At 51.4% G+C, this 26,732-nt stretch overlaps 1 protein-coding gene across 6 annotated transcripts in view; it reads left to right on the forward strand.

The window, feature by feature from the left end:
- The window catches only part of ARNT2 (aryl hydrocarbon receptor nuclear translocator 2), a 94,590-nt gene that overhangs the window by 39,333 nt on the left and 28,525 nt on the right, over positions 1-26,732 (forward strand). For all 6 annotated transcript variants that reach the window (XM_064158135.1, XM_064158136.1, XM_064158138.1 and 3 more), the window contains 4 exons: positions 14,969-15,071; positions 17,261-17,326; positions 17,629-17,714; positions 25,473-25,549. In XM_064158135.1, the coding sequence (XP_064014205.1) occupies positions 14,969-15,071; positions 17,261-17,326; positions 17,629-17,714; positions 25,473-25,549 (332 nt within the window). The remainder of the gene's footprint in view (positions 1-14,968; positions 15,072-17,260; positions 17,327-17,628; positions 17,715-25,472; positions 25,550-26,732) is intronic.

Consider the following 26,732-nt stretch of genomic DNA (forward strand, 5'->3'; position numbering starts at 1 on the left):
TGAGCCAATTTACTTGCTAGCTGAAAAAGACTAATGGAGGTTACTCCTGGACAGAGCTTGCATGCCAGATTTATTCTTAGCATGATATTTCATTGCCGTATTTTATAAGGACAAAACCCCCTAGAACTTCATGATGGAAACAGTGACTGAGCACAGCAAAAGCAGGGCTGCTAGGTACCTTCCCAGCGGCAAAGAGCACTGTGTGACAGCTCACTCTGCTTCGTTGGTGGAAGCATCACTCCATGGTGCACAGGGAGAGATTTGGGTTGAGGAAGCTGTCTTCCAGAACCTTCAGATCACACATGTTAGCTTGCAGTGGTGCTTGCAGCTTTCTGTCCAGCTGCAAAGCTGTCCCTTGCCAGAAGCCCAACCCTTACAGCTCGTAGGCACAGCCACAGAGCCCAGGTTCTGTAGATAAGGATGGGGGAAACAGCGTTAAACTCAGGAGAGCACTGCCAGGGAGCAGCAGGCAAAGGGAGTGAAGCTGTCCACAGCTGTGGGCATCTAGGGGGTCCTCAGCAAATGGTGAACAGTCAGGTGAGGGAGAGGGTTAGGAGAAACTTCTCTCTACAGCAGCTCCTTTCCTGAAACCTGGCACAGGAGTTTTTACCCTGTCAGCTGCCTTGCACTTCTCTGCTGATTTTCCAGCTCTGGCTTTTGCATGGCACCTCTGAGAAGAGAGGGAATTCTCTTACAGCCAGACCCTGAATACAGCTCTGCTCTTATTCATGGTCACTGTTTGGAACTCTGACTTGAGTGACTGATGGGGGAGAGATGCCAACTGACCTGGAGGAGTGGGTGGGATGAGCTTTGTAGAGTAGGGTTATCAGCTGGACTTGGTGGTCCTGAGGGTCTTTTCCCACTCGAAGGTTTCTCTGAGACTTCCATTTGGCCTAGTGGGCAAAGCTCTCTGGAGAAATGCAAACTGAGTCCTGGCAAATCTGATCCTGATAGGCCTTAAATATCTTCATTGGCAGCAGTGAGACCTCTGCCTAATGAAAAGCGATGATCAGCAGGTCCCAGAGCTTGTCCTGCTCTTGGAGATGGCTCAGCCTGTCTGTTCTGTAAAGAGTCCTCCTTGGCTATTGGTGTCCAAACCTATGTGCTAAAGATGTATGGATGCTCTCCTGCCCAGGGCTGTTAGCACTCCCTGGAAGTGGCAAAAGCCAAATGCCCTTTTGTTCAGAGGAGGGTGTCCTTGCTCAGACAGCCACCGAATGTGGAGCTGGAGTAAAGCTCCTCTGGGACTCCGTTCTGCAGCTCCTGGCTCTGAGGAGCACCAGGCTGTGCCCTGGGAAGGTGCTGTGCGTGCGAGGGGCTGGCTCAGCTGACACCTCTTGATTTCTTTTATTACTTTTACTGCTGTCTGTGGACTCGTTTGAGTGCCTGGAGCCTAAAGAACCATCTGTGTCTGAAACGTGCCCAGCCCAGCAGCTCAGGAAGGCAAAGTACAGAGAATTAAAACCAGATCTCGCTGTTTCGGATTTTAACATCTTAGCAGAGGATGATTGACCAAGTAAGGCCCTGAGCCTCTGGCCAGGTGGGGAATGAGTCCTGTAATTTTTTGCTTAGACTTAATGGCTGCTTGTGCCTTTTACCTCAGGATAGAAAAGTTCATCACCAGCTGTTGTCACTGAGTGCCAGTGAAATAGAGCTACCTGCAGGGTAAAGCCGGGCACACAACCAGTAAACATCACAGAGCAATGCAGGCAGGATGGGGAGGAGAGAGAGTTTCTAGGCACATGATATGAGATGTCCTGAAAGCTTTTATTTCTGCAGAACTGTCTCAAACTTGGTGTTTTGTGGGATTTTACAGCCACCCACACACCCCTCGCTTTATTCCTTAGAAGGGTGGAGGCTGGAGACAGCTGTGCCAGGCATGTGGCACCTGCAATGGCAAGCAGCAGAGACATTTTTTAAACCAGAAGCTTCAGCACTGAAGCTGTCCCCTCTCACTCAGGACAGGCAGCCATGTATGGAGTGTGTAGGAGTGGCTCATGTGAACAGAGCAGTTGAGGTTTCGGGCTGCTTTTCCTGTAGAAAAAGGCAGTTTTGGCAAGGCAGCTTTTCCTGTTTGCAGTGTGAAGCCTTGGAAGAGATTTGGCTTGCTGCTGACAGCCACACAATCACCAGGTGATGCCTGGTTTGCAGCACAGTTCTGTGCTCCCGCTGGCTCTGTGGAGAGTGAAGAAGGTGCTTCAGATGTAAAACTTGCCATGCACACCAGCTGGCTGCTGTGCCAATGTTCCACAGCAAAAAACCTGCCCACGTTCTCTTGGCGTAGCAGGAAGGTCACAGTTCCCACTTCTGAACTTGGGGATTGCCAAGCACAGGAGCTTGTGGGGTTTCAGCTTTAGTCTCTTCAGCTGGTGAGTTCTTCACAGGTTGGACAGAGGAAACAAGTGGTCTCCTCCCGTCCCCGTGTGGTCTCCTCCCGTCCCCGTGTGGTCTCCTCCCGTCCCCGTGTGGTCTCCTCCCGTCCCCGTGTGGTCTCCTCCCGTCCCCGTTCTATTTGCGGGCAAATTAATTACTGCAGTAGGTGCTTAGGAACAGGAAACGAGGCAGTTGTGGCCTGTCTGGTATCTACATCTTGGTTGTCCCACTGCTGTGTGCTAGGAAGTAATGTCCAAAGCCTCTGTGTCTTCAGTTTCACTTCTGTCACTATATGGTTTGATCAGGCACAGTTTGCTCGCTCCCTGTGACCCAAGAAGAAAGCTCAGTGGGTGAGAGAGCCATCAGGATTGTGGATGTGCTGTGCTCTGCTGGAGGAAGACAAGGGCAGGTTTGAATATCCTGTGCATTGAGCACACTTCTGTCCCCTGGTGCTTCCTGTGCCAGTGAGCTGCCCTGCTGCAGCTGGGCTGAATGGAACCAATCCTGCAGTCAGCTGTGGCTGTGTCACCACAACTGTGATCTTACAAGGTGTAGCATGGAGGGTAGGATTTGACCTCTTATGTTATGTGAGAAGAGGACTTCAGGGCCTTGGAGGATCGTTGGTGCCCTTCGGCAGCTCAGACAAGACCAGGGGGGTGAGAGCCCCCAGCTTGCCCTCAGAACCTAGGTGCTTCAGCTGACCCTACTTGTAATGTATGGAACATTTAATCTCTGGGACTTGTTCCAGGAGAGTTCTGTTTTGCTTTGGTCTCTAGGGCTGTTTCTGAGGGAAAAAAGCCCCAGCTGTCAGGAGAAGGCAGCTCTGCATGGAACAGTTCATAAACTAGCTCCCACACAAATGTGCCCCCGTGGGCTCCCTGCTGCTGAGCCGCTGCCTTTGGGTGGGGAGCAGTGGGAGGAGAGGCTGCTGCTAAGAAGCTGCTTTGCTCAGGGCACTGGGATGCTGGGGATGGCTTCAAGAGCTCAGGGCATGTTCTGACCGAACTAAGGAGGCAGCTTCATTGTGGCACTCCGAGGCAGACTCACCACACCTGATCAGCATTAGGGAATGCTTGCAGGGTGGATTTCAGAGGTCTGGGCATGTGTGAGTGGCCTTGGTGGTTGTTATTCCTCTCCAGTCTTCACCTTGAGTTTCTCACTCGGGAGCTGCCGTGTGCTCCGCTCTGTTATCACAGATGTCTGCCTGGATCACTTTCAGTTGCTGGCTTCTGACGGGGTGGGTTTGTTCGAATGTTCAATATTTATTCAACCTGCTCTGTTGTTTTGTTAAACACGATGAAATATATGGAGTTAGTGAGCTGTTATTTCCCCCCTCCCCCCTTTAAGAGATGCTGGTGTTTTGTGAGTACCTGGCCAGTGAAGCAGTCTGGGCATGCCCCTTGGAGCCATTTGGCACTGGTCCTGCTCACAGCTCTCTGTAAATCTCAGGTGCTTCGATGTGAGCTCCATAGATTCTGGGAGTGTGTGACGTGAGCCTTAGCCCCTGCCCTGTGTGGAGGTAGCTTTTCCTTTAGCCTAATGTCAGTGTTGTGTTGTCCCAGTGAAGCTAACACAGTGCACTGAAATGCTGTGTGAGGAGCTGCAGGAACAGGCGAGGGAGGCAGAGGGAGCAGTGCCTGGAGCCTTGCTTCAGAAGGGGTTGGTTGGCTTATTCCGTGCTGCTGTCTCCTCTCTTTCTCTTCGCTGAAGCTCTGTGACAACAGAGGCAGGACTTCCAGGGTCTTTGGTCCTTCCCTGTCCTTCCACCAGGTTGCCAAGCCCACAGCACCCCCTGGCTCCTCACTGGTAGCCTGCAGAGCTGCAGGGTGGGGAGAGCACCCAGAGAGCGGCACACAAGTGGAGCATCAGGATGGCCCACTGGCAGCGTGTGCACTTTGACCTGATCTACTGCAGCACCTTAGAGCTGGGGTCAGTCCTCAGGTGTTCTTTTTTCTGTGTTCATAGCGTGTGGGCTTCTGCTTCTAACTTGTAAGTGTGCAGAGTCTGCAAGAAGAGTGAAAGCCCATAATGATGTTTGATCCCACAGCCCTTGTCTTAACCAGACTGAAGGAGCAGCCTAGAGAACAACCACACAGCACCCCGGAGCCTTCTGTTCTCTTCCCTCTCTCACCTGCTTAAGTTTAGTTCTCTCCCCAGTAAACCCTCTCGCAAAGTCCTCTTGCAGTCATCATTTCTTCCAGTGGAGTGTTCCGTGGTGTGTCACCAGCTGGTGTGGAGCCATCCACAGGCCAGCCCAGAGCCAGCTGACACTGGTGTTTACTAACACAGTGTCTGTGCCAGGTATGTGCGTTTGATAATGAAGTACAAGTCACAGGCAGTGCCAGGAGCTGAAGGCTTTCTGGCAGGGGTTCTTCAGCAAAGCTTCCTGCTGAGTGTTGAAGTGAAACAGGTTGATTTAGAAGCTACTTACAGCCTCTTTGTATTGGTTTAGTAGGCAGCTGTGTACAAGCACGTTGCAAAGTTATTTTGGCTGGCTGGCCTGTCATGGGAATCTCTGCTGATGGGATTTGGAGTAACTGTTTCTGGGGTTTCCCATCCTTTCTAGTTACAAAAACTCTTCTGAGCTCTTTGCATCTCAGATCATAGGCAGGCCACAGTGTGATCATTTTCTTCAACTCAGGCTTCTCTTCAAATACTTCTGATTATTTTACAACCCCAAGCAGCACTACAGGCTGGGGACAGAGTGGCTGAGAGCAGCCAGGCAGAGAGGGACCTGAGGGTGCTGGTAGAGAGTAGCTGAGCATAAGCCAGCAGTGTGCCCAGGTGGCCAGGAGAGCCAATGGCATCCTGGCCTGTATCAGAAACAGTGTGGCCAGCAGGGAGGTAATTCTGTCTCCGTACTCAGCCCTGCTCAGGCCATACCTTGACTGCTTTGTCCAGTTCTGGGCTCCTCAAGTCAAGAGAGATGTTGAGGTGCTGGAAGGTGTTGAGAGAAGGGCAGCAAGGCTGGGGAGGGGCCTGGAGCACAGCCCTGTGAGGAGAGGCTGAGGGAGCTGGGGGTGTGCAGCCTGCAGCAGAGGAAGCTCAGGACAGAGCTCATTGCTGCCTGCAGCTGCCTGCAGGGAGGCTGTAGCCAGGTGGGGTTGGGCTCTGCTGCCAGGCAGCCAGCACCAGAAGAAGGGGACACAGCCTCAAGCTGTGCCAGGGGATGTCTGGGCTGGCTGTTAGGAGGAAGCTGTTGTCAGAGAGAGTGATTGGCATTGGAATGGGCTGCCCAGGGAGGTGGTGGAGTCACCTGTCTTGGAGGCAGGGAATCAATGTGGCCAAGCCAGGAGTTACAAAAATATAATTACTTTATTTTCCTGGAAACCTGCCCCAAACTATACACAAAAATCAGTTTAGTTTATTGACAGATTCAGTTTGATCAGGAATTTCTTCAAAAAAGGATATTATAGGTAAATGTAGATGTTTAGGAAGTCAGGCAGTGGAAAAGGCTAAGCTCTAAGCAGAGCTTTACCCCACTGTCAATCAGGCTGAGCAGCAGATGAAGGGAACAGCAGGTCTTGGCTCGCAGAGGTGAGAGGCATCCGGCAATGATCCCTTGATGGATTCCTCTGCAGAAGCAGCCTCCTGATGCTGCAGGCAGTGTCCAGTGGTGTGTGTCCACGCAGCAGAAGCCCAAGGTGAGTGCAGAGCCACCAAACTCAGAAACACCTCAGGCACTTCTTCCCGAGTGGGATGGTCGTGGAACGACTCTGCCTTCACAGCGGCAGGGGAGAGCCGAAACAGCTGGCATCTCCAGGCCAGCAGGCAGCCAGGAAGTTGGCTGCTGATAGGGCCCAAGAGGGGACGGTCCAGGGACTGCCCTTTCTCTCTGAAAGGACCTCAGGCCTTGCCAAGCCTGCCTGTTTGCACAGAAGGGTGCAAAAGTGGGGAGAACTGTCCAAAGACAGGGACAGGATAAACCTGAGAGCCCTGCAAAAAGGTAGGAGCCATCCAAAAGCAGGGATGGTCCAGGCACGGCAGGAACCTGTCCTGTCAGGCACTCTGTCAGGAGCTCGTTCAAGATGGGGACCTCTCCAGGCAGCAACCTTTTCCCATTCTCCCCTGCTCTGTTTATGCTTTTCTAGACAGTGTCCATTTACCATTTGTACTGGGCACGAAACCCAGCCAAGCACCAGCCTGGCCTTAGCCTGGGCTCCCACACAGGCCAGCCCACCTGCAGAAAGGCAGCTCCTGCCGTTCCCCCTGCAAGCCCACGGGGCGGGGGGAAGCAGTTTTTGCACCTCCTCCTCCCATTCAAACCCGCAGAGGGGGAGGGAGAAGAAAGGAACTTGGGGTACCCCAGGACATTGCTGTCCCCAGAGGTGTTGAAGCAAAGCCTGGACTTAGTGCCATGGTCTGGTTGGTTGGGTAGGGCTAGGCTGGACTGGGTGAGCTTGGAGGTCGATGCTGTGATTCTGCACAGCTCTGCGTGGGCTCCTGTCAATGGTTGCCTTTAGTGTGCCGAACGTTCCCATAGGCAGGGGAGTTCAGAATGCATTTAGGCCCTGAAGTGTTTCTGATTCTTGTTGTGTTCTACCCTCGCTTTCCACATGTGCTTTGAATTACTCACCCGGGGTTTCATGGCCATTTTTTCCAGGCCCATCAGCAGAGAGGCTGGCCTGTGATGTGTAACACTATCCCTTCAGATGGGCCCTCCGAGGTAGCTCCAAAGCAGGGCTCCGGAGCCCACGCACTTTCCTTTGTAACTGAGTTTGAATGATGCATATTTGCCCGGTGCTGTGGAGAATGACATGATGCAGACTGGTTAATCAAACACCAAGGCACAGCAGAGGCTCTGTGGCCTCTTGAGCTTTTATGAGGACAAGTTGTTTCAGGCAAACAGCTATGTAATGTGAGGGGTTCCTTGTTTTCCACTAAGAGGGGGCGAGGAAGCTGTTGACGGCTCCCTGCGCGGGGCAGTGTCTGCCCTTGGTGGGAAGGGGGCAGACAGATGTTTAAAAATAGCCACGCTGCCCTTGCATTCCTTCCTGCCCGTGCTCTTCCCGTGCCGTGCTTGGACCAGCTGCTCATTCTGTTGTGAGGATGTCATAGCTCGGCTGACTCCAGCGCCGTGCAACGCCTCCGGCAGTCAGGTGATGAGAACCGTAAGGCATTTGGAGAGGTTCGGACCCCCCCGGGGAGAGAGAGCTTTGATGGGTTATAGTTGTGAGTGCAGCGTTTGCCCTCCCGGCGGCATAGGTAGCTTGGGAATTGTCTTATGAGTGTGGAGGGAAAAATGAGCACTGGAGAGCATGTCCTGATTCTAAGGAGCATCGTGGAGGGCTGGAGCCAAGTGGCATCCCTCCTCCCTGTTTACCCTAATTTGTTTCAAGTTCTCTGCTGACACAGCAAGAAGTTATCACTGGATGTAAAGAAAGATAAATCAGTCACCCATAGTCAGGTTTCTTCTGAAGCATAATCATGTTCATTTCTCATTTCATAGAGTCACAGAGCGGCTTGGGTTAGAAGGGAGCTCAGAGCTCATCTGCTCCAACCTCCCCACCATGCCCAGGGACACCTCTCAGCTACAGTCAAGGCCTCATCCAGCCTGGCCTGCAACACCCCCAGGCAGGAGGCAGCCACAGCCTCCCTGGGCAGCCTGTGCCAGACTCTCACCACCCTCACACTGAAGAACTTCTTCCACAGCTCCAGTCCAACCCTGCTCTGCCTGAGCTTCAAACCATTCCCCACCTTGGCCTGTCTCTAGACACCCTCAGCACAAGTCCCTCTGCAGCCTTCCTGCAGGATCCCTTCAGGCACTGGCAGGCAGCTCTAAGGTCTCCCTGGAGTCTCCTCTCCCGGCTGCACACTCCCAGCTCCCTCAGCCTGTGCTCACAGCAGGGGTGCTCCAGCCCTTAGACCATCTCTGTGGCCTCCTCTGGAGTTACTCCAGCAGCTGGTCATGCCCCCTGAGCAGATTGTTGGCATGAGATTGTGATGGACTTTTGGAGAATCACTTGGATAAAGTGACTGAGAATGTTTGTCTGCAGCTGCAGTGTGTTGAGAATTCATCCTGCTTGTGTGAGCTTGGACCCTGTTCCTAGCTGCACCTCTGCTGGTGGCTGGCAGCAGGCAGAAGAAATTGCCACTTTGGACTTCATCACCCTGACCTTTAAAGCAGGACTAAAGGTGTGGGGCCTCTGAAAGCTGCTTTAGTCTCTGCCAGCAAAGGCATGCCTGGAGCAGTTGTTTGCTCTGTGTGTGGATGCATTTGTTCCTCAGTGCGCTGGGAGTGCTTTGGGATGTCAGTGTTCAGTGCACAGTGGGGACGGGTTTGGTGCTGCTGCCTGCTGCTGGGTACAGCCAGCAGCAGATCAGTGAAGGCACAGCTGGTGAGAGCAAAGCAGTGGGAGCAGGCACTGCCAACTTGGGAGCAGGAGCGGCTGTGTTTTATCCCTGCCATCCCACAGCTGCCTGGTTGGTGTGTGGGCAGTGGGATGCCAGCTGGGAAGTCCTGTGTGGTCCCTGATTTTGTCCCGGGCTGCATGAGGCTGACTGATTTCACAGTTGTACTGTATTCCCAAGGGATGTGGGTGTCCCTGTGGCTTTGTTCTTCTGAGCAGTTGGGCCAGGGCATAAATCCCCTAGGGCAGAGGACGGAGATGCAGAGGTTGGCTTGCTCTGCAGCCTTGCCGTCTGCTGCGGACGGGCCCCGTCCTCTGCACAGTCAGGGCAGCAGGGGAGTGGGTATGGGGAGACCTTGTTCCAGCCCACAGCACTACCTGCCCCGCGGGTCTGCTGCGTGGGAGCTTTGGCAGGGTGGCGATTCCAGCACCGGGAAAGACTGAGATTGCATCAGCCCTCTCCACATGACCAGGAACCTGTCCCCCCCTGCCTCCCGGCGTGTCCTGAGCTAACCACGAGCCAGGGACTCGGTTGTGTCCATCGGGGTGAGGGATGACACCTTCCAGGCAGAGCCCCGGGGCTGCTGCACCCACAGGGGAGGCCATCTGGAGAACAGACCTTCCCCCGTGTGAGTTCAGACTGTCTGTAGCCCTCTGACAATGCAGCCGCGATGCTCCTGTAGCACGGGTCCCAGGTCTGGAAGGCAGCAGCCTGCTGCCGCGGCGAGCCCATCTGCTGCGCATCAGGCGGAGGCTGGCAGGCGGCCGCCGGGGGAGTGCCCCTGCCGGCACGCTGGGCTTGTTTGTGAGCAGGGAGGGGGTCTGGGCAGCGAGTTCAGCATCACGAGTTAGCAGATGTGTTCTGTGAAAACAACCTCATCAGGCTCTCCCTTTCTAGAGCTGAGCATTCTTCATGGCCCTCTCCGTGGGTCTTAAAAGTTAGCGACCAAGCCTGAGCAGATCCCTGCCGCCGGTGTGGCTCAGACCTGGGCTCCGGGCAGGGAGGGGCTGTGTGCTCTCGGTGAGGGCTGTCTGTGCCTTTCTGTCAGTAATCAGCCCAGAACGCCGAGAGAGGAGCTGTGTGACCAGGATTGATTGATGTTTCATGTCTGTATTGTCTTATTTGTACATTAGGAGCTGCTTCTGGTTTCTGTAAACAGGATCCCTGGGAGGAGAGCCTTCCAGTACTCTGCTTGCACTTCACTTTGGACTCTTAATGTGCTCTTAGAGCATCTGTCTTTATTTTTTTTGTCTTGGGATCCACGGGGTGGATGCATACTTATAAGTTTAATAGAGCTTAAGGCTCTTGCTGAGCTGCACTACACTTGAGATACAACTTCATCCCTTGCAATTAAAAGGATATAAACTCAAAAGGGGTTTTGTTTTCTTTTAGTTGTTAAATTAATGCAGACTAATTCCTTTGGCATGAACCTATCACAAGTAACATAAGACAAATTGATCAAATGTAGGCTGTTTAATCTTCCTATTGATGACATTTGGTTTCTGTATTCATGGTGCATCCATAGTTTGCTGTAGGAGCTGCACCAGCTGAGTGCCTCAGTTGGTGCTGAGCTGGATGCTCAGCTGCAGCTGCTGCACTGGTGCAAAAAGGTGAATGAAAAATTAAAGCAAGAGCTCCACATTGTTTCATGGAGCTTGGTTGTTTATTCCAGAGTGACCTGCAGCTCCTATCTGCAGGCAGCCTCCAGCCACCGCTGCTGTGTTCGTGCACATCTCTCATATCCTCAGGCTGGCTTTTTTGGTGCTCTGCTCATGAGTGATGAAGACTTTTCTGTGCTGCCTCTCTACAGATGGTAAGAAATCCATTTGCAGTGTTGCACCTCTGTGTGATCAGCTGGCAGCAGGCATCGTCAAGCTGGTGTCTGCCACTACTTTCTAATGCTACCAGGTGCTAGTGGAGCACATCACCCTGGCTCCCTGACCTGCCAGCTGGAGGGCCAGCTTGCACTAGAAGCTGTGTCCAGAAGCATCAGTACCTTGATAATCACTTTGGGGTTAGTTTTAATGATTTCCTCTTGTTTTCCTGCATCCCTGCCTTGCCTGTTCCATTTCAGTTGTAAGATAAAGCTGGGTTAAGCCTTCATGGGGATTTTTGGGTGCAGTATGCCTCTGTCCTGTTTGTCTTCCCTGAGTAGCCTGCGGAGTATTTTTGATGAGCACAAAGTTGTCTTTTGTTATCTGGTCCAAACCAAACTTAGTTTATGATATATTTTGTTTTGCCTGGAAGGAAACCTGTGGGCAATCTGGTGACTGAGAGGGGTTATGAAATCCCTCACTTGTTCTTTGTAAGACAAGGCCCTGTCAGCTACAGCATGGGGCTTGCTGGGTTGCTGAAGATACTGAGGGCAAGGTGAGACTCCATATATTACTTCAGAATGTCTCCTTATCAGGCTCAAGATCCTGTGCAAGACATCAGTCCAGCTGCTAAGTTAGAGGGAAGTGGAAAACGTTGTCATAGATGTAGCCAGCAGTGGTCCTGAGTGCGTGAGGCCAAAATGAGTTTCTTCTGGGCTTTGCAAACTGAGAGCCTCTGGTGCAGCAGAGGGGCACTGCCACACTGCAGAGTGGCTGGAAATGCCAGGGGTGATTGTTTCACAGCCTGGCATTTCAGCTTGCACTGGGATCTTTGCAGAAGGGTGCCCCCGGCTAACAGCCCTGTGCACGCTGTGGAATCCTTAGGTGCTGGAAGTCCAGCAGAGAAGGCATTTGTGGTAGAATTAGGTGGTGAATTTAGGGAGGTTTGAACAAACTCCCCCAAAATGAGTTCATTTTAGAAAAGAGAGAACTGGAAAAAGTAACAAAGGACAGACTGTGCTTGACTACCAGGCTACAAACCTTAGCTTAAGCGTGGAGGAGCAAATTGTCTAGCAGGCTGCTACTATTGTGTGAAGATGGCTTTGAGCCAGACTCACAGATTTGAAACCCCATGAACTTCAGTAGGCCCAGGCCAGTCCTTGGCTTAGATTCATCTCAAACATTGCAAGCACAGAAGAGGCATTTGAACAGTCCCAGCAGCAACTGGGGATGCAGAAGGGGAAGGTTCCTGCACATTCTGTTCACTCTTTGCACACACAGGGTGCTGTTGGTGCCAGTGTGAGCATTTGTCCCCTTGGTCACTCAGGAAGGATTTCAGAGCACCTCTGAAGAGCACTGCAGAGTAGCAGGAAAGGGATGTCTTTGGAAAGTATCCTCAGTGCTTGCATTGCTTGCTACCTGATCTCTCCAGTGAGAAAAGCTTTGAATGGCTTCTCTCATTTTACCTAAATAATGAAACTCCTGCACATTGTCACAACGTTGGGAAGCCAGAGCAGGCTCTGAAGTGCAGCTCCAGCTAGCCCTGACTTCACCCTTTGCCACCTCTCAATGCTTGTTTAGTGTTACCTGGTAAAAACTTGCTGCTGGAAGTCTAGGGCTAGAAATGAACATGTTGTGATTTCTTTAAGGCAGCTGGCACCCAACTAACATGTGTACCCAGGCTGCCACCTTAGCCAGGGGAGCTCTCCAAGCAGAGGGAGCTGGTACTGGTGTGTGTGCCAGCCTGCGGGCAGCCCCTTGGGAGCATTGCACCTTTGTCTTCTCCACAGCTGAAAGCTGCCACTCACCTATGCTGGCTTGGCCATTTTGACTGCATACAGATCTCAGAGTAGGCTGTTTCCCAGTTCCCTCTCCCAGACACACTCTCCAGACCTGGCAGCACCAGTGTTATTAATTGGACAGCTCGGAGATCTGAGTCCTGCTGTGCTGTTCCTCTGCAGATCCCTCTTATCCCAGAGAGGGCACTGACAGGCCTCTCTGAGTTGAGCTAAAGCTTTGTCCTTAGCCTATTCAACCAGAATTTTTCCTCTCTTTAGTACAATTTAACCATAAGCTTATGCTAATATGAGACCCAAGCTGCGGGTTCTTTATCAGAACCTTTAGGACACTGCTAGAGCTCTCCAAGTTTGACACACACGAGGAGCTGCTGAGAGAGCTTCATTGCAATCTCTGCCTAGCAAACATTCCTCTGACTCAGCCCTCCACGTCCCCCCTGCAGTGATTTTGTAAGGCAGGGCAGCCTCTAGACCAGTCCTTGTTATCTGGTACATATTTCTGTGACACTATCAAACAAAAAGCTAGATTTAAAATCCATGACTTTTGTTGTTGGGAGCCCAGGACTTGCCAAAGGAACATGTGTCAGCAGCTCTGGGCTTAGCTGCCACCTACGAGTGAAGTGGTCTTGTTTTCATAGCTGGTGATCCAGGCTGAGAGGTTGCTGTTGGCTCTCTGAGTTGGGTTTGCTGTCGCTGGGCTTTGATGGTTAGTGTCACTGCAAGGGTTTGCCTCTGAATGGAGGAAAGTGCACAGAAACTCTGCTTTTGCTTGTTTATGACAGACTTGGAGTGCCCCAAGAGGGAAAAATCTTCTTAATGGGTCGATATGGCTTCTGTGCTCACAGGGTCCTGCACACAGACTCTCTCTATTTGCTTCATTGCCTGTTGCCTTGCTGTAGAAGTCAGTTTGCTTCCTGCCTAAAGGTGGTAGGTTGGACTCAATGATCTCAAAGGTCTTTTCCAGCCTGGTTGATTCTGTCTCTGAGTTACTTGGTTAATGGAAGGGATGTGCAAATAGAGTGTGGCTCTCAGTGCAGGAAAGGAGACAGACTCACTCCCTGATGCAGGGAAGGGAAGTGTCTGAACATCAGCTCCAGCCTGCAGCACAGGGTCAGGGTAGCTGAGCTAGGAGATCTGGTGGTGTCATCTTTGCCACCTGACACCTGAGTCATGCATCCCAGTGCTGTGAATGGAAGCATCATTAGGAACTGCCTCTGGGCTTGCTGACTTCTGAGATGTACCTTGGAGAGACATCAGGTGGCACAGGCTGACCTGTCAACAGGGATGGCTTTCCTCTGGAAGTACTTTTCTTCAGAATCCAATGCCACTGCCTAGTTCTTCATGTGAAATACTGCTCTTTAAACTGCTGCCATGCCTGGGTGGAGGTAAATGACCTCAGTTAAAACACTTCGGCAGTAATTAATGTTTGGCAGCAGAGTTACTTCAGAGCTTAATTTTTGGACAGAGGCCTTTGCGGAAATGTGTTGAAGCAGAGTCAGAGCACTGTTCACTTGGGTGGTTGTGGCATGGTGAGGGCTGAGGCTTGTCTGGTTTAGCTGTTGAAAGATTCTGTACCTGCCTTAAACTGCAGGCTCCTTCTGGCCATGTGGCATCGGCACTGGTGGCTGCTGTGTAACTGTCTGGCAGCTGTTCCACTGCATTTCCCTTGCCCAGTGTGGCTGCTGTGGCTGTGCCCTGCCCTGAAGCATTATGGATCTGGGCCAGGGAGTCATTTGCAGTCTGTGTTCCAGTCTGGTGTGTGAGGTTTTGTAGTCATTGGTGGCAGCTGAGCTCGAGGTGCAGAAGTCCATTCTGTTAGTTCTTTGGTGTGCCTGCCATCACTCGTCTCAACCCCTGGTCGTCACTGCCTCCTCTTTTGTCTCAGAAGAGACAAAAATCTGTTACTGCCCTGCTATTTACTGGGATTTTCTTAATAAAGATCCCCCCAGCTTACTGTAGGAGCATCAGCTTGGTGCTTTCTCTGCCTTGTCCTCTCTTGAGGTGACTTGGTTGCCATCATCATTTTCATTGCTGCAGGTGTGCAGTCAGCTTATGCTGATCAGCAGGGTCCAGCCATGGACTGTACAGTCTCACCTTGTGGTGGGTCAGATCATCTCACTGACGTTAAAAATATGCTGAGGTGTCTGTTTTTATCAACCCTGCACAGGCTCCAGCACAGGTACTGCAGTGCCATAGCCCATAACTCAGAATCAAGGAGAAAAGGTCTGGATTCCTCAGCACTGCTGCAGCCCTGACCCTGTGAGGTGGTGTTCTGGGTGGAGACTGGCACACAGGGCATGGGGGGCAGCTGTCAGGAGGTGGTGCACAGCCCTGGCAAAGTGCAGTGAGCAGATAGAGGCAAAAAGCTACACTTGCAACCATTGTCATCTCTACCTCCAGACATTTGGTCCTGCCTTGGGAGCTGTCTTGGGCCAGCTGAGAAAAGGGCCCTCACTGCTGGGACTCAGTCAGCTTCTCTGCAGTCTTTGGCTAAGCTGCCACATCACTGCTGTGACACCAGGATCCAGGGAGTTTTGCCCTAAATGGGTTAATGGCATTTAGCTGTGAACTCAGTATCTGGCGAGTGAACTGAAAGCCTGTACTGAACACCAGTTGCTCTCCTGGCTTTTCTAGGACGTATCCTGGACCTGAAGACTGGAACAGTAAAGAAGGAGGGTCAGCAGTCCTCCATGAGAATGTGCATGGGATCAAGGCGCTCCTTCATTTGCAGGATGAGGTATGTGCTCACCTAGTGCTCCCCTGACGCTTCCACTGCTTTCCTAAGACATTCTTGCTGCTGATTTGACCTTGCTTACAACGAACATGAAGCTGTAATGATGCCCTCCAGAATGCTTGCTTTTGGAACTGAAGGGAAACTGCAGCCTCTCCTCTGCTGTGACTAATGACAAAGCAGCCTCTCAGTTGTGTGGTGCAGTTCTTTTTGTCCCTGTGGGGTGCAGGATTCTTTCCCCAGAGAACTTCATGACAGCTTCAGCTCTGGAATGTAAGCCATTGTCTCTGCAGTCAAGTTGCTCAGGTTGGTACTTGGGGAGTGAAGCTTTCCCAAGTGCAAAGAAAGCTCAACTTTGTGTGTTTTTTCAGCAAACCAATAATGCTAAAAGAATCTTGAAGACAAACAGGAATTCAGCTGTAAACCTGCCAGCTACACAGGAATTAACCTAAGCCTGCTGTGAATTAACCAGATGTCAGCTGGTTGATGCTAGATCAATGAGTAATTGTTTCAGGGGATTTATTTTGTAATTTCCCCACTTCTCCTGCACTGCTTGGGCTGCTCTAAAGAGATCTGCCTGCTCACTGCTTCTGCCTGGGGCTTGTCTTGTGTTGCTGACAGGCTGCCATGCCGGTTGCTGTCGCAGTTTCCTCTCTGTGGCTACTGGGGAAAGTGCATCATTGCCTCTGCAGCCTGTGCCCAGCAGAAGTGTAGGGCATTTATGGAGTGAACCTGGAGGTGGGTAGGTTCAGGCTGGAGGTGAGGAGGAAGTTGTTCAGCATGAGAGTAGTGGGAGCCTGGAATGGGTTGCCCAGGGAGGTGGATGAGGCCCCATCCCTGGAGGTGTTTAAGGCCAGGCTGGATTGGACTCTGGCCAGCCTGCTCTAGGGGAGGGTGGGGTGTTCCAACCTATGGCAGGGGACTGGCTGATCCTTGTGGTCCCTTCCAACCCTGACTGATTCTGTGATTTCCTGTGGCAATGAGACACAGCACAAGAATTGGCACCCTCAGCAGGACTTGGGTTATGTGGTGGATCTTCTTCCAGCCATGGGAGGAAGCTGAGCATATGGCTCTGGGGTGCCTTTGTAAGGGGGTTCTGTAATCTTGCTCCAGAGGTGTAGTTCCTTTTGCCTTTTTAACTGGGGAAAAGAAATACACTCATAGAATCAAGCAGGTTGGAAGAGACCTCCAAGCTCACCTGGTCTAGCCCTGTTCAGTCAACTAGACCATGGCCCTGAGTGCCTTATCTTTCTGTCCCTGCGAGCCGCACTCGTGGCTGTGCAAAGCCAGGCTCAGTGTCCTGTTTACAGTTGCCCCCCAGCTTTTCAAACAGCATCTCGCAGCTATTTCCTAGCACCCTGCTTCTGTAAACTCCAGTGCATGAAAGCAATTGTGTGCATGCCATGCCCCATTGTTTCTGTAGTTTCTAAATCTTACTTTAATTGTTCATTCCTTCTCCTTGGCAGTCACTGGGCTTGGGGGAAAAAAAAAAGAGAAAAAAAATGGATAATCATAATTAAAAAAACCCAAAACAACCTTGTGGGAAGAATGAGCCTCAAATAATGTGAACTTTCCTTGTGATTACTTCTTTCATTGTTATTGTTCCTTTTTTTTTCCATCAAAAATGAACTGGGTTTACCCTTCAAACTATTTGTTTTGTTTCAGAAGGATGGTAAAAATTACAGAGTTAGGCATGGTTAGAAATACCACAAAGTACACACCACCAGGTGTGCAGCAGAGTTACTTGACAGTGTAAACAGTCTGTCTGGCAAGCACCAGATGAATATCTGCTGGTGCTGGTGCTGCTGTGTGGCAGATAAAACGCTCTGCCCCAGGAAGCTGCTGGAACACTGGGATTGTTTCCTGTGGGGCCTGGGGCCCGACTGACACTGTTCTCTAGTTTTCACCCTCCTTTCCTGGTGTTTTAAAGTTCTTTACCCACTCTTGGAATGTGTATTTCAAATAGTCTTTAGGTCTGGGGGGGCAGGAGGGAATCTCCTTGCAGTTTCTCCTGGTTTTCTGTATCAAATAAAGAAAGCCTTCGCCACGTGCTTGAAACGCTCAGCCCCAGGAAGCTGAAGGTGCAGGGCAAGAGAGCAGGAGCCTCTGATAAACGTCCACCACTGTCTGCTTAGCCAAGTGCGTTTCATCCTGGGTGTTCATCTTAATTCTTTCCAATATCAACTTGCTTTCAGGTGTGGGAATGCTCCTCTGGATCACTTACCCCTGAACAGGATAACCACCATGAGAAAAAGATACAGGTACTCTTGTGGCATTTGCTGCCATGAGCATTCTGGTTGTCCGCTGTGCTGGCGCTCAGTCAGGCAGTGCCCCCTGGGCAGGCAGTGCTCGGGAAGAGAGCACCCCTGAGGAGTGAGTGGCAAACGCAGGGGAGGCTTGAACAGCTCTTTAGTGGAGCTGCGGTTCTCTTTAGTGGGGCGGAGGTTGGACGGAGCTCTCAGTTGCCCTCTGATGATCCTGACTCGCAGCTACCAGTACCTCCTGAGCAAGGACGTGAAGCTGCTCTGCCTGTCAGTCATGTGGTCTCTGTGTCTCCCTTCAGGAACGGCCTTGGTCCAGTGAAGGAAGGGGAAGCACAGTATGCTGTTGTGCACTGCACTGGCTACATCAAGGCTTGGCCGCCAGCAGGTGTGTATCTGTCGCACGGAACTGTCTGCAAGGCAGCTGAAAGTCTGGCTCGGATCTCTTTGCTGGCTTTCAGTGGGGTAACCTGTCCAGTCTCATCTTGAGAAGCCTTTGGTAGCCAGAAGTCATCTCCCTCCTGTTTCTCTGCATGAAACCCTTCTCAGTTTGGTTGGCACAGAGAGATGTAGACAGTGTCAGTGATCTGCTGTTACAGAAGCTGGCACCAAAAGGCTTCAGTTGGATAAGCTGGCGTAAGAGTGGCCTGGCTTTAGGAAGGTAAATGCAAAGCATTTGTACTTGCCTGAAACACCAGGCACAGCGTTTGTGCTTGAGTAGGGAGCTGCCAGCATCAGGGTGTGAAGAGGTCTCGGCTCAGGTGGAGGGGTCTGCACGGCGCCGGTGCTAGTGGAGGGTGGTCAGGGTTGGTGGTGAGCTCTGTTTTGAGGCTCTTTTTCTGGGAAACAAGTTCTGGCACACTGCTCTGAACAGCAGAGCAAAACATTTACCTACTCTAAGTCAGGGCTACACATGGGAATATTTACCTTTGAAGAGCTCCAAGAGCAGACGGTGGAGCTCCTCCAGACATCCTCATGAGCTGGGTTAGCTGACCTTGGCGCTCGCGGGAGTCAAAGAGGCTGTTGCTGGCACACAGCAGCCCATGAGCTGTCCTGCCCTTTTGTGCTTGTATCCCACAAGCATAAATCACATTTCTCCCGGGACTCTGAATGCTGAGAGGTGGCTTGCAGGCACCAGCACGCGGATGTGAACTTGTGGATTTCCTGCTGAGCTGCAGTTTGGGAAGCAGAGGAAAAGCTCCCCTCCTGTTGCTGATAGGATTTAATGTACTACAGTGTGCTGCAGGAGTCAAAAGGTTGCCATTTCACTTGTGTCTCAAAAGAGGGAGAGCACAGTGTGTGCAAATTGCTTTATGAAAAGGAATTGTTTTCCTTGTTTTCTTCCTCCAAGAGATTGACTTCTCTGTGGGTAACTCCAAACACAGTTGAATTCAGCCTTCACATACAGCTTGTATCTTTCAGAAGGTGCAGGTCAGGTGAGGCTTCTTTCAGCTCCTTACTTAGCTGGAATTAAAAGCTTGCTGTAAGTTCTGGGGCTTTTGAAGAGGTCTTACCCCTCAGGGTGTACACTGCCAGTGCAGAGCTGAAGAGACATGAGCTGGTGTCAGTGCTGTGGCAGCAGTGAATGGCTTAGCCACTGCAGTGCAGGGACATGGCATCAAGAGGATCTTCTGCTCTTTGAGTGCACTTTCACCAAGTTCCACCTTCTGTTAGTGAGGTGTTTTCCCTGTTTCCAGCTCTTCCAACACCTCACAGCTCTCCCACCTTTAACCACATGAGACCTTGGGAAATTTCTGCCAGTGGATTCCTGGACTGCCTTTCACTGAAGTGGGACTTTTCCTGCCTTGTCTCCTGTCTCTCTCCAGTCTTCTGGTGTGTTCCAGGAGATCTTATTCTGTCAGCCTTGACTTGCACAGTTAAACCAGTCCATTTCTTCTAATGTGCATTCTCTTCTCTCTCCCTCTGTCTTTTCTCTGTACTTGTTTGTGTTTTCACTTCACTTTCCAGAATGTGGGTCACTGGCACTGTACACTCTCAGTCCAGAGGAGCTTGGCGTGATGTAGAATGAAAATATGCTGCCAGACAAGACAGGAAATGATGCAGCATTCTTCTCTCTTGTGTAGGGCATCCTGCTGGCATCCTAAATCACCTGAGAGATACACACCAGGCTGCTGTTTTCTCAGTTGCCAGCTCAAGATCTTCCAGTTTATAGCAAAAATAGCTCTGAATTGTGTGATCCTTCAATTAGTAATGTGAAGTTTCATCTCCTTTTCTGTTGCTGTAGTTTATGGCTGTTATTAGTCCCCAAGTGCATGCCTATGCATTTAGTAATGTTGAACTGCATCCCACTTCTCCTGCTGCACTTCTCAGAATCACATGGTGCTCCTCAGTGTGCCTCCACAGCCCTAGTGCCTCCAGAGTGCAGCAGTCCTGAGGGATGCTCTGGGTTTTGACAGGCCTATATGGCATTTCTCTGGTCCTTTTTCTTACCAAACTACTGCTCATAGTAGTCATCCCTTGCTGCCTGTTTCAAGGCCTGTAGTGCTGGCTGGAGGTCTCCTTCATGAGAGGTGGTTTGCCCTCTTAGTCCAGTGGTAATTCACCCATACCCTGCAGAGCAAGTGGAAGGGCTGCAGCAGTGATTGAATTTGCTAAGGCTCTTCCACCCTGTAGTAAAGTTCCTTCTGTTCAGGTCAGCTGGAGCAGCAAGCCCCAGGCCTTTGCATCGCCTCTGGACTGTTGGGAGCAAATGGGCTTCTGGTAAATGGCAGCTGTTTAAAAGTTCAGCTGTGGAAGGGATCGTTTTGATTTATCTTTCGGTTGCCAAGAGGCTTTCTAACATGACCTCCACATCCTTCTCTTCCAGGGCATGCCACGTGGCACATACCTTGTGCAGCTGGTATGCAGCACATCAAACATCCTTCAATGCACGAAATACCAAAGAGTTACCAATGCACATTGTCTGTGCTTGATGTGTTCAGCTCCTGGGCTTTCTCTTTCTGGGTTGTGCTGCACTGGCTGTGGCCAGCATGTGAGTTGTGCCTTTTAGTCTCACACCGAGTATAAATCAGATTTGATAGAGAAATGGCAAGTCAGGAGCTGCTCTGGGAGCATTATTAGTGTGATAGACTATCAGGTTTGACAGTGCTGCTGCTGTGAGCAGCCTGTGCCAGATCTCTTCAGTGACTCGGATACTTGGAACAGGTGAAAACAGATGGCAGCTAGCAGCAGTATGGTGGCGCATTTAAGGGCTGGGGATCTCTTCCACAGACACAGACAGAGTAGAAAGCAAATTCTGTTATGGTTTAGCCCTGTGGTCATTATGAAATCCCTCTGCACATCTTGTCTGATTCTGTTGTTGTTCACCTTATCCTTACTGGAGCAGGATGGCTCTGCTTGGCAGAGTGCCCTCTTGGAGAAGTGAGAGAGGAGGTGCAGGAGGCATCACACCTCAGCCTCCACGCAGCACTGAGCCCGGAGCCTGCACGGCCTGCAGGCAGCACTTGCCTCTACCCTGTTGCTGAACAAAGCAAGTCCAGGAGAGCTGCAGCCTGAGTGTTCCCTGTGTTCCCTGGGAGAAGGAGGCATTTAGCTGCTCCCTTAAGGCAGTGTGTTTGTCTCTGCATGGCAGGGCACAGAGGGAAGGCTGAGCTGCTTTGAGGAGTGCATCTACTCAGGCTGGGGTTGTTAATGGTCCCTTCTTTTTTGTCCACTCTGCCTGCAAGAGAAGAGTGAAAATAAGCTGAAGTGCCAATCCCAGCATGTGATAGCTCCATCAGTTACAAGTTGGGCTCAAGTGATTTGGGTCAGTTTGTGAAGGAGGCAAAGGGCAAAGGAGTGCAGTGTGACACTGCTCATTCTTCTGTGGAGGCTGTGCTGGGCTTGGTGAGCACAGGCAGTGCTGCATTACTTTGAATAGGTAAAGCCCCCTTGTTTGAGTCCCACTGAGCCCCAGTTCCAGCAATGCTCCATGTCCTCAGCTCAAAAAACATGAGAAGAGCTCCATCAGTGAATCACAGAATCATTTGGGTTGGAGAAGCCCTTTCAGATCATCCAATCCAACCATTCTCTCACTGCCCCAAGTCTGCTGATAAGCCATGTCCCTCAGGACCACCTCTCTGCCCCTGTAACACCTCCAGGCACGAGGATTCAGGCACCTCCCTGCTCCCTGGGCAGCCTGTGCCAGTCTTTGAGAACCCTTTCAGTGATGAACGCTTTTCTAATGTCCAACCTGAACCTCCCCTGGTGCAACTTGAGGCCTTTTCCTCTCTTCCTGTCCCTTCTCCCCATTCAGTTTTCAACATCAGCAAGCATTTGCTTTTCCTCCAGTTTGGGTTTGGGGTGGTTTGGTTTGGGTTTGTTTTTTTGGGTTGTTTTCTTCTCTGAGCATCTCATTCCTGGAACAAAGTTACTCATCTGATATTTTGCTTTCTTTTTCTTTTCTTTGTTGTGTGGCACAACAATTTGGTGAAGAGAGGAGATGCCACTTGGCAGGGTACTGCCAGCTTCCTGTAAATCAAAGCCAGGACCTGCAGAAAACACACAGCCAAGAGAAGGCTTAGACAAGATACTGATTTCAAAAACTTCAATTGAAAAGTCCCACAACCATTTTAAACTCAAATCATGTTGAAATCTCTTCCCCCCCTCCCACCCCCTTTTAGTTTTGTTATCTTAAAAAAGAAACATTTCAGTTTTCCCACTCAGACTTACGGTAACGTCTCAACCACAGCATGCCAGAGCTGTTAGCTTGTTCCAAAGTTTGGGCCAGGATCTGGTCCTTAGTGCAAAGCTCTGCCTCTGCCAACACTAAACAACATAGTTGCCTGAGTAGCCTTTGCAGTGCTGTCATTTTTTCAGGCTTAAATTAAAGTAAAATAATAAATTTGGGTTTGGTGGGATTTTTGCTGAGCTTTTCCCTTGGTATGCTGTAAACATCCTCAGCCTTGTCTTGTGAAAGCCTTTTTCTGGGGGAAGGTGGGGAGGATAAAGGGGCAGAGCCCAGCTTCATGCATGGGGTGTCAGAAAAGGCTCTGCTGGAGCCAGGCATTAGCAGGAGATTACTGGGGACCGCTGGGCACTTTGGATGCATCCTTCTGAAGACTCATCAAAAGTTACTTTTGAGTGCAGAGCAGTCAAGCCACAAATCCACTAACACTGGTCTGGGTCTTGCAGAAGATAGAGGGCAGCAGCAGAGAGAAGGAAGGCAGAATGAAGCAGTTCTGTTGTGAGAGCCAATGGGAAGCTCACTGGAAAAATGCAACCTCTAAGAGCACAGCATTCTGTTTGTGATGCTCAGTTGCAGGCTCAGCTCTGCAAACTGTTGATCGTAACTGGAACAAGCAGAAGAGAGCATTTATTATTTCAGAGGAGCATGTGTTTGGTGTGGGGAAGCAAAGCTGTGCTCAGGGTTACACAGAAAGAATGGGGGTAGCTAATGTGTGTTTGCTTTGTTGATGCCTCCTAAAGATCAGTTTCATAGGATCATGGAATCACAGAATGGCTCAAGTTGGAAGGGAGCTCAGAGCTCAGCTGCTCCAACCTCTTCACCATGCCCAGGGACACCTCTCAGCTACACTCAGCTGCTCAAGACCTCATCCAGCCTGGACTGCAACACCCCCTAGCAGGAGGCAGCCACAGCCTCCCTGGGCAGCCTGTGCCAGACTCTCACCACCCTCACAGTGAACAACTTCTTCCTCAGCTCCAGTCTAACCCTGCTCTGCCTCAGCTTCAAACCATTCCCCCTTGCCTGTCTCTAGACACCTTCATGAGAAGTCCCTCTGCAGCCTTCCTGCAGGATCCCTTCAGGCACTGGCAGGCAGCTCTAAGGTCTTGTCTTTGTGGCCTCCTCTGCACTTGCTCCAATAGCTGTGTGTCCTTCTGCTGGGGACAGTAGAACTGGGTTCCTTTGGGATTCTTGCAGTGATTTCTGGTGATGTTGAGGAGCAGTACTGTGCCATGTTAAGAGCTGGACAAACCAGTGCTAAGAGCAGCACACACACGCAGCAGGGACAGGTAATTTAAGATGTGTTCACTAGGAGGTGTGCTAAAGCAAGAGCAGATCTCTCTACAAATGCATCTCAGGCAGAAGCTCACCCACAGCTGAAGCTCTGTAGCTATCAGCAAGAGAGCAAAGCAAGCAGCTTCCCTCTGGAATGCTGTCAGGCACAGCAGCTACACTGCAGAGGAGCAGACATTCAGCTTGGCATATTTTTACTGTAGGCACTTTCAGGGAGGGTTAGCAATTCACTGGGTTGTATATTGATTAGTTCCAGGCAGGCTGCTTTTTATTCATGGAATGTCTTGGGGAATAACCCAACCAATACATTTTCCAGTGCCTTACACGGACCAAATGTCATCCATCTTGCCAAAAAAAAAAAAGGTGGGAATTAGAACAACAGCCTCCCTTGCCAAGAGTGACATCAGGAATGGTGTTTCTTAGCTAGGTTTATTTTTGGAGGTTGTTTGTGTTGCTTTGAGTTTATTTGGGCAGTAGCAAGTGCAGCCCAAGCTCCTAAAAAGGAAAGTGTTGCTGGAGGCTGCCAACAGAAGATGCTGTGAGGTGGAAGGCACCCGGCTGAGCAGCTCTGCTGTGCCACTGAGGAAGGGGCAGGGGGAGTCAAGGGAAAATGCTTTCCGTCTGCCCTTCTGAAAAGGAAAACTCCACTGGGAGGGATCACAGAATCAGCCAGGTTGGAAGAGAGCTCCAAGCTCATCCAGACCAACCTAGCACCCAGCCCTGGCCAATCAACCAGACCATGGCACTAAGTGCCCCAGCCAGGCTTGGCTGCAACACCCCCAGGGACGGTGGCTCCACCACCTCCCCGGGCAGCCCATTCCAGTGGCAAATCATCTCTTGGTTAAGGAAATCCAACTAGAATGCCTGGAATTACTGCTTGGGTGGCCTAGCTGGCCGAGGTGCCAAGCATCCAGCCGCCACCCAGCGAGCTGAAGTTCATGCTGCCCCTCACCTTCCCACCCGTTAGAAGGGTCAAGGCTGCTCCTCCTTTAGGCAGCTCTTGAGACTCCCTGATGAAATCCTCCTAAGGTATCAGGGGCTGCAGGTGAAGTGAGGCACTCAGAACTGTGCATCCCATTGCCCGTGGAGTTTGATCTGGCGACACAGAAGGACACTTCCTGGCTTTTCTTTGGTCAGTGTGATCTGGAACTGCCTGCGGAGTGCTCTTCAGAGGGTGGCTGTCAGATAAGAGTCTGTAACGTCCTCCAGGGCCTGCTGCAGCCCAGGCAGCAGCGTTCCTGGCCATTTGGCAGAGGCAGCACGCAGGAAGGAAGGCTGTGAGCTGCATCTTCTAGGGATCCACTTACACTGGGGGTTAGAACTTGGGAGGACCAAGTGGCTCTTGCTTCACATTGAGTAGCTGCTCTGCAGTTAAACTGATTAACGCCTTCAGGTGCCTCTGCAGTGATTCACTGCCTGTGTTGACTGAGTTCCTTTGGAAGCCTTGTGAAAGAGGTCACAAATGGCTCAGAGTAGGGCAGCGGCAGAGTCACTCTTGGAGTGCTGCGCAGGAGGTTGCTAGCTCCAAACTGGAGCTGGGCAATGGCCCAAGCTCAGGCCTGGCCAACTCTCCTCTGAACCTCCCTCCTTGTGCCATGCTGAGCTGGAAAGCAGCACACATGTGTCTGGAAATGGTTCCTGTGTTCGGGGCAGCTACTCCTGTTCTGCAGCTCAGCCAAGCCAGGCACCTGCATTCCTTCACTCCTGTAAGGCAGAGACCCAGGTTTGGGCCGTTCTGGAGCAAAGCAGAACCAGCTGTCGAGTCTGAGCATGAAGGGAGTGACAGAGCCAGGCCAGGCCTCGTTTGCAAGGCTCACTCTGATCTATTCATCACGAGGGAAAGAACATGGCCTGCACCCCCTGCCCGCTTCAGCTGCCCTTGTGGTGCATGCTGTGCAGCAGCACTCCTGGGAGCGCTGCTGTCCGGTTCAGTGGATCGTGGCATTGCTGTATCTCTGCCTTTGGCAGCCACAACTGCCCCACGGCTGCTGTGGATGCACTGAGGGGATCGAGAACTGAGGAGGGTCTCTGAGAACCCAGAGGTGATGCACCAATGAGGCAGGGAGCTTATTTGGTGTGAGTTAGAGCACCTGGCATGGTGCAGAGCCAGCAGCAGCCCTGCTCAGTCCAGTTACTGACTGTAACAGTGTTTGTTTTTGTTTGCTTTAGGAATGACTATTCCAGAAGAAGATGCTGATGTGGGCCAAGGCAGTAAATATTGCCTCGTGGCAATAGGAAGGCTTCAGGTAACACCAATCTTTCTGGGCACAAACTGCTTCTGACAGCATAATTGGTGTGGTTTAGCTGTAAAGCACTTGCACCAAGCTCTGCAACTAGCCCACAGCTGCTAACAAGGCACAAAGCACCTTGATGTTGTGTGCAGCCAGTGGCTTACAGAGTCAAAATGGTTTGAGTTGGAAGGGGCCTTAAAGATCATCTAGTTCCAGCCCCTCTGCCGTGGGCAGGACTCATTCAGAAGGCATCAGCAGAGCAAAGTGAAGGTCTGCTTTGCTGCAGAGGTTACTGGACCCAACAGTAGCAGCAAAGGTGCTCCTGGGGCATGAGCATGTACAGACCTCCTGTTCTCTAGGTGCACGGCATTGGGGTTTCCCAGGTGGTGAGCAGTATGGCAGTGCAGGCACTGCGGGTGGCAGGTTCCAGGAGCTCCCAGAGGCACTGCCTCCTGCTCTTCTGTTCGTTCGGTCTCTCTCTGGCCAGTCAGCCTTGAAGAAGCTGTGATTGCTGGAGTTGTTCTGAAAGCAGTGGAGATAAAGCAGTCAAGAGGCACTCCTCAAACAATAGATTTACTCTCAGTGTGCATTCAGATGTGATTTCAGCTGAGGGAAGGAGGAGAATAACATTTGAGTTCCTTTCTGTCCAGCCAGTCACAACCCTTCATCCACTCCTGAGGAGAGCTGTGAGCAGGAGCTAGAGCAGCAAGGAGTCTCCTTCGCTGCAGCAGGGAGGCCAGGACTGATCTTCCCAGTCTGGGAATTCTGCCATGGGTGAACGTCTTTGAGCCTTCTGCACGATCTCCTGTGGGCCTGCAGTCATTGCCATCTGCCAGTCTGGCGTCAGTGCTTCTGGCAAGGTGGAAGGACCCTTTCATGAGAGCACAGGTGCCAAGCCTCTCTTGCTGAGGCACGGAGCCTGCGGCTGACTGCTGGGTTGGCACTTGGGCAGTCTCTGCTGAGATGGCAGAGCCACAGGAGCATTCAGGGTGCCTGCTAGCCTCATTGTGCTTTCAGAACAAAGGGTTGCATATTCCACTGGTGGAGAGAAGGAAGTTAGGGGACTCGTGTACAGCTGCCAAGGAAGGATGGTTTCATCAGCCACTTGCAGAGTGTCAGAACCTCTGATAGGTTACAGGAGCCAGCAGAGTGTGAGAGGGAGAGGAAGCAGAGGCTCTGGGATGGATTCTGTCCCAGG

The sequence above is a fragment of the Pogoniulus pusillus genome, chromosome 17, assembly GCF_015220805.1.
Source record: "Pogoniulus pusillus isolate bPogPus1 chromosome 17, bPogPus1.pri, whole genome shotgun sequence".
Classification (NCBI taxonomy): Eukaryota; Metazoa; Chordata; class Aves; order Piciformes; family Lybiidae; genus Pogoniulus; species Pogoniulus pusillus.